Here is a 19,942-nt window from a genome sequence, read left to right as displayed (position 1 = left end):
CTTACTGAGGTCCATATGGACAACATCCACTGCCCTACCTTCATCGATCATCTTTGCCACTTCCTGAAAAAACTCAACCAACTTAGTGAGACACGACCTCCCCTTCACAAAACCATGTTGCCTCTTGCTAATACGCCTATTGATTTCCAGGTGGGAGTAAATCCTGTCTGGAAGAATCCTGTCCAGTAATCTCCCTACCACTGACGTAAGGCCCACCGGCTTGTAATTAGCTGGATTGTCCCTGCCACCCTTCTTAAACAAAGTACCCTCATCCCGCCCCCTTGACCTGTCCGTCCTCCCTGGACTGACCTATCCCCTCCCTAACTCCCCACGTACACTCACCTTTACTGGCTCCACCCCCGCCTCTTTGACCTGTCTGTCTCCTCTCCACCTATCTTCTCCTTTATCCGTCTTCTATCCGCCTCCCCCATTTCTGAAGAAGGGTCTAGGTCCGAAACGTCAGCTTTCCTGCTCCTCTGCTGCTTGGCCTGCTTTGTTCATCCAGCTCTACACCTTGTTATCTCAGATTCTCCAGCATCTGCGGTTCCTACTATCCCTGGAACAACATTGGCTATTCGCCAATCCTCTGGGACCTCCCCTGTAGCCGGTGAAGATACAAAGATTTCCCTCAAGGCCCCAGCAATTTCCTCCCTTGCCCCTCTCAATATTCTGGGGTATATACCATCAGGCCCTGAGGACTTGTCTACCTTAATGTTTTTCAAGACCCCCAATACCTCCCCCCTATGCATTTTTTTGCACTTCTTCTTATGCACTATGCTTCTTATGCATTTTTTGTTTTTGATTCCAATAAGTTCTGGTTTCATGATCTTAAAATGCTATTACAACAGTTAGGAATCTATAAATGAAACCCACCAGCATTTTCTGATCCAAGGTTCTTTCTCACTGATGTTCTTACATTATTAATGTTTAATTCCATTGGCTGGGTCAGATTTTTTGAACTCCCTTCTTAACAGCACTTTGGGTATACCCATACCACATGACTACAGCGGTTCAAGGAACAGTTCACCACTGCTTTCTCGAGGGCAGTAGGGGTGGACAGTAAGTTTTGGTCTGGCCAGCGACACCATATCCTGTTTTTAAAAAAAATGAAATGTATATCAAAATTTGCAGACCAGTGATTCTTTGCCAATCTTGTTAGTTTTACTACCTAAGATAAATTTGTATTAGAATGAATTCTAATCTTCATTTTGAGAGACTGGATGAAGAATTTGTGAAATAAGGAATGCTGAAGGGAAATAGTTGGAAATGAGCAGTTCATTACTCAGTTAATTCTGCGCTGCAATTGTTTGTATTTGTTTCCTTTCAAAAGGTTGCTTCCTGCAGTCTGATCAGTGGGGCTTTGGTTGCTGCTGGTTGCATCAGGAGAGCACAGTGATTAACTCTGTATTGCATTCAGTGGGAAATCCATCTGAAGGTCATACTTTTTATGCCAGCACACGGTTGGTGTACTTTCTGAGGGGAAAATTGGAGGTCCAGAATCCTGAATGGTAATTGGTATTATGCAATTAAATGAGTGAAATTAAGCGTGACAGTTTTTGTGCAATTTTAGCAGAACTAATGTTTAAACATTTTAAAATCAGCCTAAACGTGCAAGGTAAAACACTTTGTGGTTTAGCACTACTCACAATGGATGTTAGCCTCAACTTTTAAGAAACAATTATAACCTTTCTATGAATGCAGCAGGTGAAAGGGCTTATGTTGACCAAAGTGTCTGTATGGCAGCAGTTTAATATGCAGGTGTTGTGATGATCTATTATCTAAACTATTACTTTATGATATTGGCTAGACACATATGTTAGACTTATTCAAACATACTTTTCAAAACCAAGAACACTGGGGTATAGCAGCAACCACATTCCTTTGTGAGGAATATTAGTTACTTTCTGCTTTCAAAGTTTAGGTGGAAAATATATTGGTTTTGAACATTGACGGCCAGAGAGAATTTGCCATAGGGGCAAAAGTTTTTGCCATTTCTCTCTTTGAAATCCCTCTCAGCAAGCTTTGAATGTTGCAAACCTGTTGGAAGATCTTAGTGCAACAAGTGGAGGCTTCTTAAAGAAGAGGTCTGAAACTATACCACTGAGTCCTGAAAAAAAAACTAGCCTGCAACTACTGACCCAGGGAGAAGCCCTAGTACCAACAACTCGTGAGGAAAGTGATTTAGGCTGCAAACTAGCATTTGTGAATAATCTGTGAATAAGTCACTTCTGAATTTAACTGTTACTTGCCTACAATGTTCATTACGTAATACTCTGCAAATTTTTGGGTTTTTTTCCCAGGCTTGGCAGGATAGTGGGGATGTGGGAGAGTTGCGGGTGTATACTGTTTTTTTCAAGAAGGGTAGTTGTAAATTAATTGACAAGAATCATCTATCCCTCCTACCTTGGACTTAACATAGGCCACAGCTTGATTCAGTATACGCTGGTCATGTGTTACACACTTAGAAAATCCAAGTACTTTCATTCGGCATGGCTTTGAATTGCAAGGTTCATTCCTGTTTGCAGCCCTAGATTCAAATAATTCTGTTTCTGCGAGTTTGACACAATTCTCATGAATATTATCCATCCTTGAGGCATGCCATTTTCCTTTTCATTGTACACCTTTAAAAGCCTGATTAAAATCTGTAAAGGTTGTAGCAATGGATTTATAAATTTCTCTAGTGCAAACAGTTGACCAAACATACTTGACCCTGGTCTAAAACTAACTTGTTGTTCTGTGAAGTTCCACATCTGAATGGCTTTTCCTTCTCCTTTGCAGTACACTCAATAAGCCGACTCCTCTAATTACACGTTTTTAAAGGTTTTAGCAAAGATTTTAATTAGCAAAGACAAAACGTCTGAATGAAAACACGCCAGCTCAGCGATCAAGTCAACAACCTCAACACATTTTTAAAGTTTCCCAGTCTTCAGGTAGTTGGGCTTCACAATTTAAACAACTCTACAAAAATTTTCATTGAGAAAGATTCATAGAGATTGAAGGATTGTTCTGAGTTAATGGATTAGTGCAGACCAAAAGGCTTCCATCATTTTGTTTATCTGGTGAAATCCAGAAACAAAATGGTGACAATTTGGATCCATATCCTTAGATATTTTCCAGTTCAGTTCCAAACTAAGACTGTTCAATTATGAGTGCAGCATTTCCACAACATTATTGGGGAGGCGATGGCCTAGTGGTATTATCACTGGATTGTCGATCCAGAGATCAGATCGGGACCCGGATTCTAATCACGCTAGATAGTGGAATTTGAATTCAGTAAAATATCTGGAATTAAGAATCTAATGATGACCATGCATCCATTGCCAATTGTCAGAAAAACCCATCCAGTTCACTAATGTCCTTTAGGGAAGGAAACTGCCCTCCTTACTTGGTCAGACCTACATGTGACTCCAGAGGCACAGCAATGTGGTTGACTCTCAACTGCCATCTGGGCAATTAGGGATGGGCAATAAATGCTGCCGAGCCAGCAATGCTCCCATCCCGTTAATGAATAAAGAAAAAAAATCATTCTCTTATTAAAAAAAGTTTTCAATTTAACCTGGTGATCAAATAAAATTATTACTAATATTACTTAGAGTCAACCAAATTTTAATGTAAAATTAATAACAACGAAGTGAAGAAACAATGAGCTCAACATTGTAAATTAATAGGAGGCATTAAGCAGAAGCTTAATTTTGGAAATGGTTGATGTTTTGCAGTGACCATTGATGGGACATCGTTTACAGAGCCTGTGAATTCTTTGTAATCAGGATGCTCGCATCTATGTTTAGATTGTGCAAGTAATAGGAAAAGCTGATTATCGACAGCCATAGATTCTAGTTTTGCCATTGGTTTGATGTTCCTTTTGTTCTTCACTCATGCCCCCTTCCTAGGTCATGTATAGCATCAGTCGTCCAGGTTAAGATCTTTGGGAGCTGGGTGTTCATTTTTAAATTTGATTTGGAGTTCTGTTTATATTTTAGGATGAACTCTCTGATGCCAGCCAGGCGTCAAGCTTGGTGCCAACAAAGCCTAATACTCCGATGTCGGTCCCACCAGACCCTGCCGTGGGTGATTCAGTTTCTCCAAGAAAGGAAAGTATGGAGGCTGAAGGGTTGTCAAAAAATTTAAATCAAGCAAACAAGAAACCAGACAGCAAGAAAAATATTGACGTGCAGGTAAAGCAGGAGACGAGAACTTTAGCAGTTGGTAAGTGTCTTGTTCAAACAAAATTTTATTCTGACGGAATTGAGGAACATTTGTAGTTCTTTTACTAATGTTGGCAACATCTCAACGTTCCTCCTTCCTTACTCCCCTGTTCCACAAAGGTTTCCAAATTGTTACAGTTCCCAAAAGTCTTGCGTGTCTATCTCAAATTGGAGTATATATATTTCTCGTTTATCTTGGGAAGGATGAACCTGATCGACATTCGTTTTAGAACATGAGTATATTCAGAATGTCAACATCACCTAGTAGATGAGATAGGGTAGATGAGATGAGGTAGTGTAGAGTGCTGGGTCTGCAGGAATATACAGACACCGGAACTAGGAACAGAAGTTGCTCATTTAGGCCCTCAAGTCTGCATTGCCATTCAATAAGATCAAATCTGATTTGTTTGTGTTTTGAATTCCACATTCCCATCTATCCCCAATAACCTTTTATTCTTGTTAGGCAATAGAATCAATCTACTTCCATCTTGGCATATTCGACTATCCCACCTCCACTGTCTTATGAGGCATAGTTTCAAAGTTGCACTACCTTTGGAGGGAAAATAATTCTCACCTGTCCTAAAAAGAAGGCTCTTTAATTTTTAAATAATACCCCATAGTTCTGGACTCACCACAAGAGGAAAAAATCATTTCACATCTGCCTGTAAAGGCTGTCAGAATCTTATAAACTTCAATCAAATGACCCCTCACTCTTGTAAAAGAGCACAGATTGTCCAACTTTTTCTGTTATGACTACCTGCTTTCCCCAGGTAATAATCTAATAAAACTTCTCTGAACTGACTCCAAAGCATTTGTGTCTTTAAATAAAGAGACCAGAACTGTACATAATACTCCAGATGGGTTCTCACTGTTACACTGTGTAGCTGAAGTATAAAAACTTACTCTTATGTTCAGTGCCTCTCATATTGAAGGATAGCATCCCTACCTTCTTTAGTTCATTCACAGGATGTGGGCATTGCATTTATTGCCCAGGCTGAATTTCCTTTGAGAAGATAATGGTGAGTTGCCTTCTTTGATCACTGCAATCCATTTGGTCTAGGTAGACCACCAATGTTATTAGGGAGGGAGTTCCAGGATTTTGACCCAGCAACAATGAATGAATGACAGTATATTTCATAATATAATTGATAAGTCAGGATAGTAACTAACTGCATATTATCTTTTAGTGAATTGCACACCAGAGCGCCCAGTCCCTTAATACCACAGGAGTTCATGCACTGCAAATTTATCTAGCATGTCTTCGCTCCCCTCATCTAGTGATGGATATAAATTTTAAAAAACCAAGGCTGAAGCACAGACCCCTGTGGGTCTCCATATATCCCATCAGAAGAAGATCTTTTCATGCACTCTCGCTGGCTAGCAGATAACAAATCTTGTATCCATGCTAATAGTTGCACAGTAACCTTTTATATGGCACCTTTTCAAATGTCTTCAGGAAATCCAAGTATAGTACATCTTCAAGCTTCCCTTCATCCACATCTTACTCCTTCAAAGAACTCCAATAAATTGGTTAACCGCTTTCGTGAAACCATTCTTCTCTAAACAATTGCATTAATTTTTTATCATTGTCTACAGAAGTTGTTTTTGCTGCTTTCTGATCTGATTGAACCTTTAATGTTAGTTTTTCAAAATTAATACATCTAAAAGGTAATGTTACCAAAGCCATAGAGGACCGTAGGGCTCCTCTGTAATGAGGGAGAGAAGGGTGACTGATGGTGAGTTTAACCTGAGGGTCAGCACACCTTAGACAAGGGGTGAGGTTGAGAAGGCAGGACATGGTGATCTCAGCTGATGCAGGAATTGAACCCATGCTGTTGGCATCACTCTGTATCGCAAACCAGCCAACTAAGTTAACTGACCCCCTCCAACACATCGACTACTTCATTGCCACCTCCTATAAGACCCTCTGATGATTTCAACAGGACCTGTTGATTGTCAGGGCATTGTCAACTTACAGCTCCGTCTATGTGTTTAGTACTATTACCCTGGTGATTTTGATTTCACTGAGATCATCTCTCCCTTCCACCACTTGATTCACTCCTGGAATGTTTTATAGATTTTCTCTTGTAAATGAACACATCATTTATTCATTTCATCTTCCATTTCATTGTCGTTCACTGTTAACTGCCCAATTTTGCTTTCTATTCATTTTATTTACTCACAAGTTTTTTTTTTTGAAACCTGTAGAACTCTTAGTATCTGGTTTTACATTTCTAGGTAGCTTCCCATGCTCCAGTTTCTTTTGCCTAATTAATGTTTAGGCATTCTGTACCTTTTTTTAGGGATAGTTAGCTCAGTTAGCTGGATAGCTGGCTGAATGCTCCCAACAGTGTGGGTTCAATTTTCTTACTGGCTGAAATCACCATGAAGTCTCGCTTTCTCAATTTCTCCCATGATCTGAGGCACGGTGACTCTCGGGTTAAACCACCAGTCATCTCTCTTGAATGAGAAAACAGCCCTCTGGTCCTCTGGGACTAAAGTTACTTTACCTTTATATTCTGTCCAATCATCTGAATTGCCATTCATTGTAGTACTTTGTCTATAAGTTCAATGCGATCCTTATTTAGTTGATCATGGATAATGTATCCTCTCCTTCAAAGTTTTGATTATAATAGGAATGTACCTATTTGGAGTAGCCTCAAACAGACACTTAAATATTTGCCATTACTTCCCAATTGATCAATCCCTTAACCTAACATCCCAGTTCACTCTTGCTGGCTCAGCTTTCATGCCCTCGTAAATGGACAGCTGGATGTTTCAAAAGTTATGATTCCCCCCTCAAAGAGGAATTTATGTAAATAAGGATAGGAGAACTTAATCGAATTAATAAAAGCTGTAATAAAGACAGAAATTGCTGGAAAAGCTGAGCAGGTCTGGCAGCATCTGTGGAAAGAAATCAGAATTAACGTTTCAGGTTGAGTGATCCTTCCTCAGAACCCAACCTATTTCAAACAATTTCTGTTTTTGTTTCTGATTTATAGCATCTGCAGTTCTTTCGATTTTTGTTGAGAATAACAGGTGTATTTTGCTTTCCATAAAGCACATTTTTCTCGATGGCTGCAGTATTATTGAGTGTGGGCTAAATTAATATAATAGTCGTATCAATTATTGCAGCACAGTTTGCTGCAACAGCAGCGTTGCAACACGCAAGGATGGCACAGTAGCTCAGTAGTTAACATTGCTGTCTCACAACATTAGGGACCAGGGTTTGATTCCAACCTCGAACTTGGTTTTGACATGGTTGAATAACTTGCTCATAGTAACGATTAAGGCTGACACTTGAATAGCACCGTGGAGTCAAGCTACTAATGTATTGGCTTTGCAGGTAGGACTGTTTTTTTTAAATTTGTTTATAGGATGTAGTGTTGGTAGCTAGACCAGTTGGACCAAAGGCTCTGTTTCCATGCTGTATGACTCTAAGAAGGTGGTGATGAACTGCCTCCTTGAACTTCTGTAATCCACGTGGTGTAGGTGCACCCACAGTGCTGTTTGGGAGAGTGTTCTGGGATTTTGACTTAGCAACAGTGAAGGAGCTGCGATATATGGATGTCAGGATGATGTGTGGTTTGGAAGGGAACATGCCACTGCCAGTGCTCCCTTGGTGAGTTTTTGCAGTACGTCTTGTAGATGGTACACACAGTGCATCGGTAGTGGAGGGAGTAAACGTTGAAGATGTTCGATGGGGTACCAACTGAGCATGCTGATTTGTCCAGGATAGTGTCCAGCTTCTTGAGTGTTGTTAGAGATGCAGTTATCCAGGCAAGTGGAAAGTATTCCGTCACATTCCTGACTTGTGTGTGCCTTGTTGTGGTGAACAGGCTTTGGGGATACAGAAGGTAAGTTACTCACTGCAGAATTCCCAGCTCCTGACCAGTTTGTATAACTATAGTATTTATGTGATTGGACCTGTTCAGTTCCTGCTCACCTACATGTAACTCAAACTATTTGTACCTTCGGCTGTTAGCTTTTGAGTTTGTGGTATTACTCCATTCTGTAGAGTCATAAAGTATGAGAGATTCCAGATCAACTGCAAAGACTTGAGCGTACTGTGAGTGTGCTGCATGGGCAGAGGCACCATCTTTCAAATAAGGTGTTGAATGGAAGTTCTGACTCAATTTTCAGGGGGTGAAAAAAATCCATGGCACTGTTTAATGAATCAGGGAGTGGTCTAAGTTTCCTAACTCATATTTATACCTGAACCAACATCATTGCTGCCAGTAGAAGTTTTGTGCAAATTGACTGTGAAATTTTTCTGTGTTAACAGTGACTATATTTTAGGTGTATTTTTTTCAGCCGTATAAAGTGTTTTAGGATTCTTGAAATCACAAAAGCTGCTGTAGAAAAACAAGCTTGTTCTTTATAGTTTCTTTTAGAATAGGGGATGGGCATACAGAAGAGTAAAAAAAAAGCTAAATATAGCTGTGCTTCCTAATTTTGGAATTAAACCAGTGCTGAACACTGGGTGCTTTTCTCACGCTTTGGACTATTATTGTAATGCAATGAACTATGTGCAGAAAAATATCTCAAATGCTCTTGCAGTTGAATAGAGTCTGTACATTCAGGAAGTTTTAGTTCAAAGCATCTGGCCTTGTTTCATATTTTCAAAAGAGCAGTTATTATCTGATTTTTAATCCGTTGTCTCTGAATGTAAAGTTACAAGTTTAAAAATAAAACTCATAGTCAGTTTTTATAAACCTAGAACTTAAGTTATCTGCCCTAATTGAGGAATGTTGCCATTGGCCAGAGTGCCCAATTTCTGATCCTCCGCGAATGCCTGTGATGCAGAATGAGAAACAATGTTTCCCTCAAAATTTTACCCTGGTGGATAAGTGCAACTCTGCTAATAGAAACTATACTGTGTGCACTCCTTACTGGCCGGAGGTCGTCATCAATGGAAATATTTCTTGTCCTGGAATAGTCAGAAGAGATCAGGAAAATTTGCAATATATCTAAGCATCACATTGTCAGAGCATGGAATGCTTTTTCTTGGCGTTCTTCTGACAAAGACCTTTGCATCGTTTCAAGGAAATGGATAAATGTTGTAAGTAAATGAATTACAAGGCTGAGGAAAGGCAAGGGGATTGTTCGGATTGCTCCAGCAAAGAACAGCCACTAACTCTGGGCTGAATTACATCCCTTTTGTCATAAAGACTCATGGCTTTTCTTTATTTTGTTTCTGTTGAATATGCTAGTGCAGTTCAGAACTTCAGTAACCAATAAAATTATTTAAAAGCTTTTCCTAAATATGTCACTTTAGTTACTTGTACTTGATTTGCTCCTTTACAACAATAACTGTAAATGTGTCCATTGTAGTCCAGATTATTAATCAAACTGTAGACTCACAGATGTGTTAATGTTAATGTTGAAGGTATGGTTGAAAATGAAGACAAATCAGACGTTCAAGCCATCATTGACTCAACGCCCGAATTAGATATGGATCGAGACCTTAGTGGGCATAAAGGAACAAGGTGAGTAAATGTAACTGTTTATCTTAAAATGTTGATATGTTCCGACCTCATTGTTTAATTTTAACAGTTGATTCACCAATCATTATTTGTACTTCAGCCAGTGAAAATGCTTCACTGTACTGCCCTTGTGGGCACAGTAAAACAGCTATTACATCACTACACTTTTCATTTAAAATAAAACCAGAATATGATGGAAGCCTTCAGGTCAGGCAATATTTGTGGAGACTGTGTTTCAGGCCTGTGGCCTTTCATCAGAAATTCTGATGAGAAAAAGGCCCATTTTCTCTGCCCTTTCTTGAGGTTAAAACATTTTTAATGCACAAATCATTTGGGATCTTTACATGACGGAATAGGGCAATAGATGTGTGAAATGATGGATATGTAATTTTAAGAACTGGATGTTTGAAAACTGTTGAGTTGATACGTTACTTAGGAAGCCAGAGTTAATCAGCTCAAGTACCATGCATACTGCGTGTGGCTGTTTTTTCTACAATTCTGCTGTTTGTTTATTAATTATAAATAGTAGGCCCACTCTACTCCAGGCAGTTCAGATATCTTTGATGAACCATATCAAGTAACTTGGATTAATTTCCTCTTTTATGTTTTTGTTAAACAGCACACCAACCCAGGGAATAGAGAATAAGGCATTTGATCGGAACACAGAATCTATCTTTGATGAACTGTCCCAATCTGCTTCTGAGCTGATCGGTGACGTGGATGAGGGGGCAAACTTGCTTGGTAAGCAGAAGATCTGGCAGAGATCTGAAGTGCAGCCTTATTTAAATGTGTGGTTGTCCCCATGTAGCTAAAGCAATTTCTGAGCATGCTGGTCCAGAGAATGTAAAAAATGAGGCCCTGCATTCTTAACTGCTTTCTGTATTTCTCCCACCAGGGGCTAAGTAGTTATTCTTCCCTCTAGTAGGTAAAAATGCACTGAGCATTGGGAGTCAGACCTCTAAATTGTTCATCCTCCAGAAATTATTTACAGACTAGCGAATTGTCAATTGATCAGGGGGTTGGGGTATTTTGTTCAGACTAGATTGCATATGCAATTTTGGGCCCTCAAAAATCTGTTATACATTTTTACATAATACAAAAAACTCACAATGCTTTTGTCTTTGTGAAATTATTTATAGTCTATAAGAAATGAAAACAGTGCATTAGCTGAAACTGTAGTCCTGTTTCAGCTTTTTATTTTGTCTTCGTTTTTAGGAATATCTTTTCTCATTATCATATTTTAGAGTTCTCAGGGTAGTTGGCTATACTGCATTCACATTTGTTCAGACTGATTTGTTTTGACATTTGCAAACAGTAATGCTGGTCAGTTGCTTGAATGTAGTAGTTGTTGCAAGATGCTTAACAGACGTATAACAGGAAGAAAGATCGGACAGATTTCTGAAAGTAAATGGAAGGGTAGGAAGCTGAAAGGCTTTAGGGCAGAGTTTGAGAGTGGAGTCAAAACCACTGATCACTATACCACTAACTGAAGATGAGTATGTTGTACAGCCAAAGAAACAGAGGGGGCATGGTGGTGTATGGAATCAGAAGAGGTGGCCGATGTGGCAGTAGTTGTAGGGTAACTTGTAGAAGGGGATTTTAAATTCTCTGTTGTTGATGTGTGGGAGCAGAATTCCAGACAAGTCACACAGAGTATAAACAAAGGAAATCCTTTCAAAGAAAAATATCATTGAGGTGGTGAACCTACGTAAGTTGTAATACACTGTGCTTGGATTAAAATGGGCTTGTGTTTAACTCTTGTTGCTTTGAGTATTGCTTAAGTGGACATATTTTTTCCAAACCAATTTTTCTAATGAAAACTTAATATATTGAAGTAGATTTAATGACATTTTATCTGTCAGGCTGTAGATATAGTTTACGAGTTCTGGCCAGCAAGGCATTCACTGGTGTGCACAATTACTGTCTTGACAAGTAGCTTGCATGGAAAATATCACTGCAGTTCAGGACGGCTTCCAATAACATTTTGTAAAATAGGTTTTCTTTTAAGTTCTCTTTATTATGGTGCTTTATACTCAGCTGTCCAAGAGCTTTGCTGGGCTTGCTTTAGGATCAAAAATACATCCATGGTACCAATGAAATTCAAGTTAAACATTTTAATACCAGGAAGCTCATTTGCTGTGATCGTATTTTAAGCTCATTTTGCTCTCATGAACTCATTTGACTGTGTGTCCTGGAATTCTGCGCAACTCAGTGGATATATAATTCCTTAAACACCTAAGACTATGCCACATCACCAACAAGCTGTAGGCCTCAATGACGTAAACATTCATGTTGCCCAATTTGAAAATTAGTGCAAAACAAGTTGCAAGATATCATTACTGAAGATGCTGATGATTGCCCTCATAACCATTCACCCTCACGCAGGGCATAGAATCAAATTTGGCTTGTGATTTTGTGAAAGGCAAGGGTATGTTTTGTAATATGAATAATATCTCCATGAATAGTGATAAGTTTGCAGCATCATAAAACAGCTGGATAATTGAGGAGCATTTCAGTCCTTAAGCATGCAATGTGAAAAATAGGCAGGAAAAGCTCTTTATATATTGAAGTTCTGCTCCAGATGTTTAGTACATCTGTCTGGTATTGCCTGATGTTTGACTTCCACAGTTCCAGTCCTGGCTTCAGTTTTCAAGTCCTTGATATCCTTTTCATAAGGAGGCTAACAGAAAGCCTAGAATTTTAGAGTTATCAAACGTCAAGACACTGTACATTTTTTTCTCTCTCTCTGTCCCTCTCTCACAGCAACAGCAGCAGCAGCATTACCACCCCCCCCCCCCCAAACAAAAAAAAAACCCATTCTCTTTCAGGCGCATGCATTCTTTCTTGTTTTTAACTCGGTCTTGCTGTCATAGCCATACGACATAATCAGCAATCAGTGGCAAAGTCCTGGTCTTCATTTACTAGGATAAACAAGGGTTTAAAGCCTACATTTAACTACACTCAAATGCTACATTCTGGTTTGCCTCCTTTTTGACTCCAACTGTCTCAACATTAGTAGTGTCTTCCTCTACAGATCATTACCTTTCATCTTTGCTTTTAAACAGTATAACCTCATGAAAAATAAAAGCTGCATGGGGAGAAATAGTACATTGTATTATGGGAGATTAAAGATAAAAAGCTGCTTATCAATCTTATTCAAAATTCTGTAAACTCTGTAAGGAGTACTGCAGTAAAGCTCTGGAAGGATGAGATGGATTTGTGCCTGTTGATCAGTGTTACAGATGTACTAATCCAGTGAATCTCTCATCCCGACTGACTGCAATTTCCAGAATTGACTTGAGGAATGTTTCTCTTCCTTTGTTTTCTTTCACTTTACTCAAAATGTCTTTGTGTTTACCTTAATTATAGCAGGCCCCCCAAAAAGGAACTCTTGTATCCTTTAATCCAGAATGTCTATTGTCTTACCAATAAGCTTGTTCTAATTTGTTGTCTGTCATTTACTAATCTTTGTCGCCTTGTTCAGAGAGTTGCCAAAGTAGGACATGTGCTTTCAGCATGCAGAACCTGCTGATTGCCATGCAACAGTTTGTGTGTGTGACAAGGAGAGAAAGGAAGTAATAAGGACTCTGCATTTTATGCACGTGGACCTACTGATCTGGTGTTTTGAGATGCTTGCTTGTAAAACCCATTTTCTGTTTCGTCCTTTGCATATTCCTCATTGTATTATTTTGCTGACTCCATATTTGTCCAAGCAATACCTTGTTGCTTTCGTACGTTGTTTGCGTGCATTACAGCAGCAGACTGAAGATGAGCATGTTTCTATCCTCCCATCGCTATTGTACCACAGTTGACACAGTAGAGTACAGCTTTAAGTGCACTACATGTAGTTAATGATAAAAAATTAGTTTTCATTCTCAAGCTAATTTGCGTTTTTCTTCTCGTGTTTCCTTTCTCTTGGGCTGCTAACCCAGGGGAGTTTTCTGGTGTGTATACTTTCACATACTGTATATTGTGCTTCTCATGACATCATCTTTGTAATTTGTATGTCTCTTCCGTAATTCTATTACTGTGTTTTATGACATTTGTTATAAAGTTGGAAATGTTTTTCATGTGTTACTAACGGAAAGGGATGAGGATTCTTAAAAAAAACTGAGTGTCTGCATATTGATCCACGAATAAGATGTTTCAAAAGATACAGGAGGTTCTGGAATCAATGCAAGGACGGTATGTGGACCACTGTAGAGAATAAAAATTAGGAAAGTATGTCTTGGACTTGGCTTGTTCACGGTGTGTATTGTAATCCAAAGGTCAGCATCTTGGAATTCCATACCAGCCATCACTGAAGGAGCACAAGGTTAAGCTTATATGATGTAGGAGTGGAAGTAGGTCATTCATCAAGTCACCTTTACCATTTAGTAAGATCATGACTGATCTGATAATCCTCAACTCAACTTTCCTGCCTTTTCCCTATAATCCTTGACTCCTTACTGATTAAAAATCTGTCTAGCTTAGCCTTGTATATACTTAACAACCCAACCTTGAGAGTCCTTTGCTGTAAAGAATTCCACAGATTCACAACTGAGAGAAGAAATTCCTCCTCAAATGTCTTAAATGTGTGATCCCGTTTTCTGAGATGATACCATCTAGTTTTGCTTTCCTACAAAAGGAAACAACCTTTCTTCATCTACCCTGTGAAGACCCCTAAGAATTTTCTATGTTTCAATAAGATCACCTTTTGTTGTTTTAAATTCCATTGAGTACAGACACAACCTACTCAACGTATCTTCATAAGGTAGTTCCTCCAGACTTGGATCAGTCGAATGAACCTACTTTGGATTCCCTCCAATGCCAGCCTGTGCTCCTTTCAATAAGGATCCGAGAACTGTTCACAGTATTCCAGCTGTAGTCTGACTAGAGTCTTTTGTAGTTTTAGCAAAACCTCTGAACTGTTATACTCCATTCCCTTAAATCCTCCCAACTCTTTTTCAGAGCAATACAGGTGGGCAATGTGTACAGTCTCGTCTTGGACACAGACGCCCTCATTGTGGGAGTTGCTCAGATAGTTGTTTTCTTGCATTGGAGAATGGAATGTGCTGAGGAATCATTGTGGTGATATTAAATGGGAAAATGAACCAGATTAACTGGGATCTACATGATATAATAGCACTTTACTTCTTCAGTTCAAGGGTTCTGAGTTGAATCTGAATAAAAACCGAAAGAACTGTGGATGTTGTAAATCAGGAACAAAAACAGAAGTTGCTGGAAAAGCTCTGGCAGCATCTGTGCAGAAAAATTAGAGTTAACACTTTGGGTCCAGTGACCCTTCCTCAGAACTGATAGTAGCTAGGAAAACGTTGGTTTATATGCAGAAAATAGGGAGGGGGGTGGCGTCAGCAGTAAATGATAGAATAGAGCCCGAAAAAGAGAAGGGCAATTGAATAAACAAAGGAGTTGATGACAATCTGGCTAGGAGGGTGAATAGTTGTTAATGGGGACTATTAGTGACTAACAAAAGGTAGTGTGTAATGGCAGGCTGTGTGATATAAAGGCCTGGTGTGTGGGGTAGGGGGCGAGGACCTGGGAGAGTCCTACTATAAACCCACTGACTCCCACAGCTACCTGGACTATACATCCTCACGCCCTGCTTTCTGTAAAGACTCCATGCCACTCTCTCAGTTCCTCTGTCTCCATCGCATATATTCAGATGAGGCCAACTTCGACAAGGGAGCCTCCGAAATGTCCACCTTCTTCCCCAGCCAAGAATTCCCCACCATCATTGTCAACAGGACCCTCAACCGGGTCTGACTCATCTCCCGCACTTCCACCCTCACACCCTCACTTCCCTCCCGCACCAGCGATAGGGTTCCCCTTATCCTTACTCACCATCCCACCAGCATCCACATTCAGAAGATCATCAGACGCCATTTGTACCATCTCCAATGAGGTGCCACCACCAGACACATATTCCCTTCTCCTCCCTTGTCCACCTTCCACAGGGACTGTTCCCTCTGGGACACCCTGGTCCACTCTCCCTTCACCTCCAACCCCCCCACAGCCCCATGGCACCTTCCCCTGCAACCAGCGAAGGTACAACACCTGCCCATTTGCCTCCTCCCTCTCCACTATCCAAGGGCCCAAACACACCTTCCAGGTGAAGCAACACTTTCCAGAATCTAGTCTACTGCATTCGCTGCTGACAATGTGGTCTCCTCTACATTGGAGAAACGAAGCATAGACTGGGTGACCACTTTGCAGAATATCTATGTTCTGCTCGCAAAAAAGACCCTCAGCTCCCTGTTGCCTGCCACTTTAACACACCACCCTGTTCCTTGGCCAACATCTCTGTCTCGGGCTTACCTGAGTGTTCCAGCAAAGCTCAACACAAGCTGGAAGAACAACACCTCATTTTCCGCTTGAGGACCCTGCAGCCCTCGACTCCATTTCAAGTTCAATAATTTTAGGGACCAAATTGTCCCATGTTCTAGCCCCCTACCCCACACCCTTGTTATCACATAACGTGCCATTAGAGCCAACCTATTGGTAGTCACTAACAGTCTCCATTAACAACATTTACCCTCCTAGCCAGATTGTTATTAACTGCTTTGTCTATCCAACTGCTCTTCTGTCTCGTCGGGCTCTATACTATCGTTTGCTCCCTACTTCATCCCCCTCCCTATTTTCTGCATGTAAACCGACATTTTCCCAGCTACCATCAGTTCTGAGGAAGGGTCACCAGACTAGAAACGTAAACTGTGATTTTTTTTCTTCACAGATGCTGCCAGACCAGCTCAGTTTTTGCAGCAACTTCTGTTTTTATTCCTGAGTTGAATCTGGCTCCAGTGAATAAGAGAGTTCTTTTTGCCTGTCACTATCGTTTGTGGAGCATGTTGTATTGTAAGCAAGAGTCCACACCAAAAGCAATCATGACTGGGCACAAACTGTGGTGTAGACTAGTTTTAGCAGTCATGCATGCCCAAAGTGCATGTGAAGAATGGAAATATCTTAGCCAGTGCGCAATCGGATTCCTCCATTGGCTTATTGGTGGTATTATTTGAGCTTTCTCACCTAGAGGTGCCTTTTAAGACTTGGGAATTCATAATGTGAAATACCTAGTTGCTTCATTTTTAAGAAGTAGCATAATTCCTGTTAATCCCAAAAGTAAAAAAAAATTATTTCTCTGAAAACATGACACATTAACTTTTCTTGTAGAGTGGTGGAATGTTACTTTTAACTGGAGCCTTCCACTTGTGCCCAAGTCTGCTTGTGTGAATAGTGCATATTTATAGAACACATCAACAAGTTGGGGTAGAAACATGATTCTGTAAACCACAAACGATTGGTCATCACTCGAAAGAAAGAGGCTAACCTCCATCTGAGACTGTGAATTATACTCAATTTACGCTCTTTTCAGTTTGATTTTGTTTGACACTTTGTCAGAACCAAACGTAGATTACTTTAACTAATCTTTATGGTTATGAAAATTCACTCGTGAGACATGGGCATTGCTAGCTGGCCAGCATTTGTTGACTGTCCCTAGTTGCCCTTGAGAAGGTGGTAGTGAGCTCCCTTCTTGAACTGCTGTAGTCTGTGTGCTGTAGGTTGACCCACAATTCCCTTCGAAGGGGAATTCGAGGATTTTGACCCAGCGATAGTGAAGGAATGGCAATGTGTTTCCAACTTAGGATGGTGAGTGACTTGGAGAACTTGCAGCTAGTGGTGTTCTCATGTATCTGCTGCCCTCCTCTTTCTTGATGGGTTTGGCAGAAGCTGTTTATGTCCTTCATGTTTTGAGATATATGTCAAACGAACATCTTGTCAAACATGGCAATTTTGTAAAACTGATCATTTTTTATATTCTTTTTACAAGCTGTTCTGAGTGTTGCATGAAATTGGATTGGATTCACTAAGCATGTTTGTTACAGCCATGTGATTCCAAGCTTTGCAGCATTCTTGCTGGATTTTCCATAGTGCTTCATAACTTGCTCTTGGTGGGCCTTGCTTTCATACTGCATGTTACATAAATTCTGCCGTTGTTTCTGTTTCACTCGGAATGCATGAGCCCTCAGATCATAGTATCTTTGGTAAGATTCTGTCCGCTTCAGGTTTTCTACTTTTAGGTAGCTGTCAACACCCAGGTGAGAATTACTTGCATAAGTAGTCAAGGTAGCATGGGAAGTGCATGAGAGGGTACTTTCTTCTCTATCATCTTACAATTATTGCAGTATGTTTTTCTTTTTACAAGGAGACATGTTTACTGAAACATTCAAATACTGGGGATCATGTTGAAATTTTGAGCCTGGTTTATACTTCAATCCTGAGTATGTGGAATCCTGGAATTCGACACAAACAGATGCGGCTTGTAGAATCATAGAACGCACAGAGGCTCCTCAAACCTGCCATATTTGAGCTATGTTTACATTAATGTAAATGTAATGTAATTAATGTAATGTAATGTTAACTATGTAAAATTTCCCCAGTATTTGTCTGGGGTGAAGAGAAAAGGGGAAATTACCTTGCTGTTATGACAATTCTGTTAATTGTAGATTGGTAAAAAGTTTGTAGTTTGTTACTCTTATTCTTCTCTAACTCTCAAACCTTTCAGTAAGGCATCATCCATCTATCTCATTTTCTTTTAAAATTATTTACCACTCAAGCATGTTCACCTTTGACAAAATCCCTTCTGGTTATTTGTTGCCAGGATCTGCCTCTTCCTCTGAAGTTGTAATTGTCTAGTATGAGACAAGCCCATGTTAAGAAGCATCTCTTATGGATATCTGGCTATGGTGGTGATATCATGACTGTAACACTAATCTAGAAGTCCAGGGATCATGAGTTCAAATCCCATTATGGCAGTTTGTGAAATTGAATTCAATAAATCTGATCAGCTGTGGCTGTGGAAGCTGTCAGGTTGTCATTAACTCATTCATTAATGCCTTTCTGGAGAGCTGACCGTCTAAACCAGCTTAATTCAGCACATACCTGACTAGTCCTCTGTTATCTTGTAGTACCCACTGAAGTTGCCGAGCAAACCACTCAGTTATGCAGAAAGACTAGGAATAAGAAATTGATGTGGCCTTACCTGTGCTGGCATGGAAGTGAATAAAATAAACTACTTTTTCAGATTAGCTGATAATAAGTATATGCAGAGACATAACCTGGAATACAGATTAATCACAGCTACCCTTCTGCCATTCATCTTCAAGTAAGCTATCCCTGTTCATTTTCCTTGAACTTTTTGTAACCTTTGATACAGCTGATCTCACCATTCTCCTTCAGTACCTCTCTATCGTGTCCAACTGGGTTACTTTACTGCATGTTTCAAGTTTCATTCTTATCTATCTAATTGCAACTGAAGAATCACCTGCAGTGGCTTCTCTCCATTCCTGCACTATCACCCCTCATAGCATTCACGGATCTATCATTAGCTTCCTCCATTTTCACATCGACATGCTTCTCCTTCATGATATCTCCCAAAAACAGTGTGTTAGCCTCTGCAGCTACACTGATGTCACCTGGTTCTACCTCACCATCACTTCTTGACACCACTGTCTATAAACTATTAGACTGGTTGTCCAAATCTAGCACTGGATGTGCAGCAATTCCAATTTAATTACAATTAATATTGGAAAGACTATCATTGTTGCTTTGCCCATAACAAACTCTGATGCCCATCTGCAGCTTTCATCTCTCTCTTTCTGGTAGCTCTCTGAGGCTAAACCAGATTGTTTGCAACCTTGGTGTCAAACAACTGACTCAGTCCCCTGTCTGAGCTCAATGCTGATGACACATCCATGCTTTTATTACTTCTAGACTTGACTCCACCAACATGTCTGGCTGTCTACTATGATCTGCCCTCTGTAAATTTGAGGTCATCCAAAGCTCTGCTGCCATTGTTCCGAATTGCACCATGTCCCCTTTGCCTATAACCCTATAATCACTGACCTGCACTGGTTCCTGTTTAAAATTCTCATTCTTGTTTATGAATCCCTCCATGATCTGTCTTCCCACCCTGTATCTGCAGTCTCCTCCAAAACCATTGATTCTTGCCTCTTGAGCGTCCCTAATTTTAATCATTGTACCTTTAGTTGTCTGGGCCATAAACCACACATTGCCTTCCTAAACATCTCCAGCTCTACTTCTGTCCTCCTCTTCTAGGACTGTTCTTAAAACCTGCCTCTTTAAAAAAAAACTGTCAAGGTGCTTTGTTTTGTTTTATAATGGTCCAGTGAAGTGCCCTAGTGCAATTTATTACATCAAGGGCACAATATATATTCAAATTGTTGTTGTAGT

At 40.1% G+C, this 19,942-nt stretch overlaps 1 protein-coding gene across 1 annotated transcript; it reads left to right on the top strand.

The window, feature by feature from the left end:
- Positions 1–1,469: 1,469 nt before the first annotated feature.
- On the top strand, positions 1,470–10,432 carry LOC125481586 (C-Jun-amino-terminal kinase-interacting protein 4-like; the record flags this gene model as incomplete). The annotated part of the gene is made up of 4 exons (XM_048593335.1): positions 1,470–1,508; positions 3,981–4,206; positions 9,595–9,694; positions 10,311–10,432. Coding segments are annotated over exons 1-4 (451 nt in total), but the record flags the coding sequence as incomplete, so codon positions are not given.
- Between the last annotated feature and the right edge of the window lie 9,510 nt (positions 10,433–19,942).

This window comes from Rhincodon typus, unplaced genomic scaffold (assembly GCF_021869965.1).
Source record: "Rhincodon typus isolate 14 unplaced genomic scaffold, sRhiTyp1.1 hic_rhity00002681, whole genome shotgun sequence".
Taxonomy (NCBI): domain Eukaryota; kingdom Metazoa; phylum Chordata; class Chondrichthyes; order Orectolobiformes; family Rhincodontidae; genus Rhincodon; species Rhincodon typus.
This window is presented reverse-complemented; position numbering and strand designations above follow the sequence as displayed.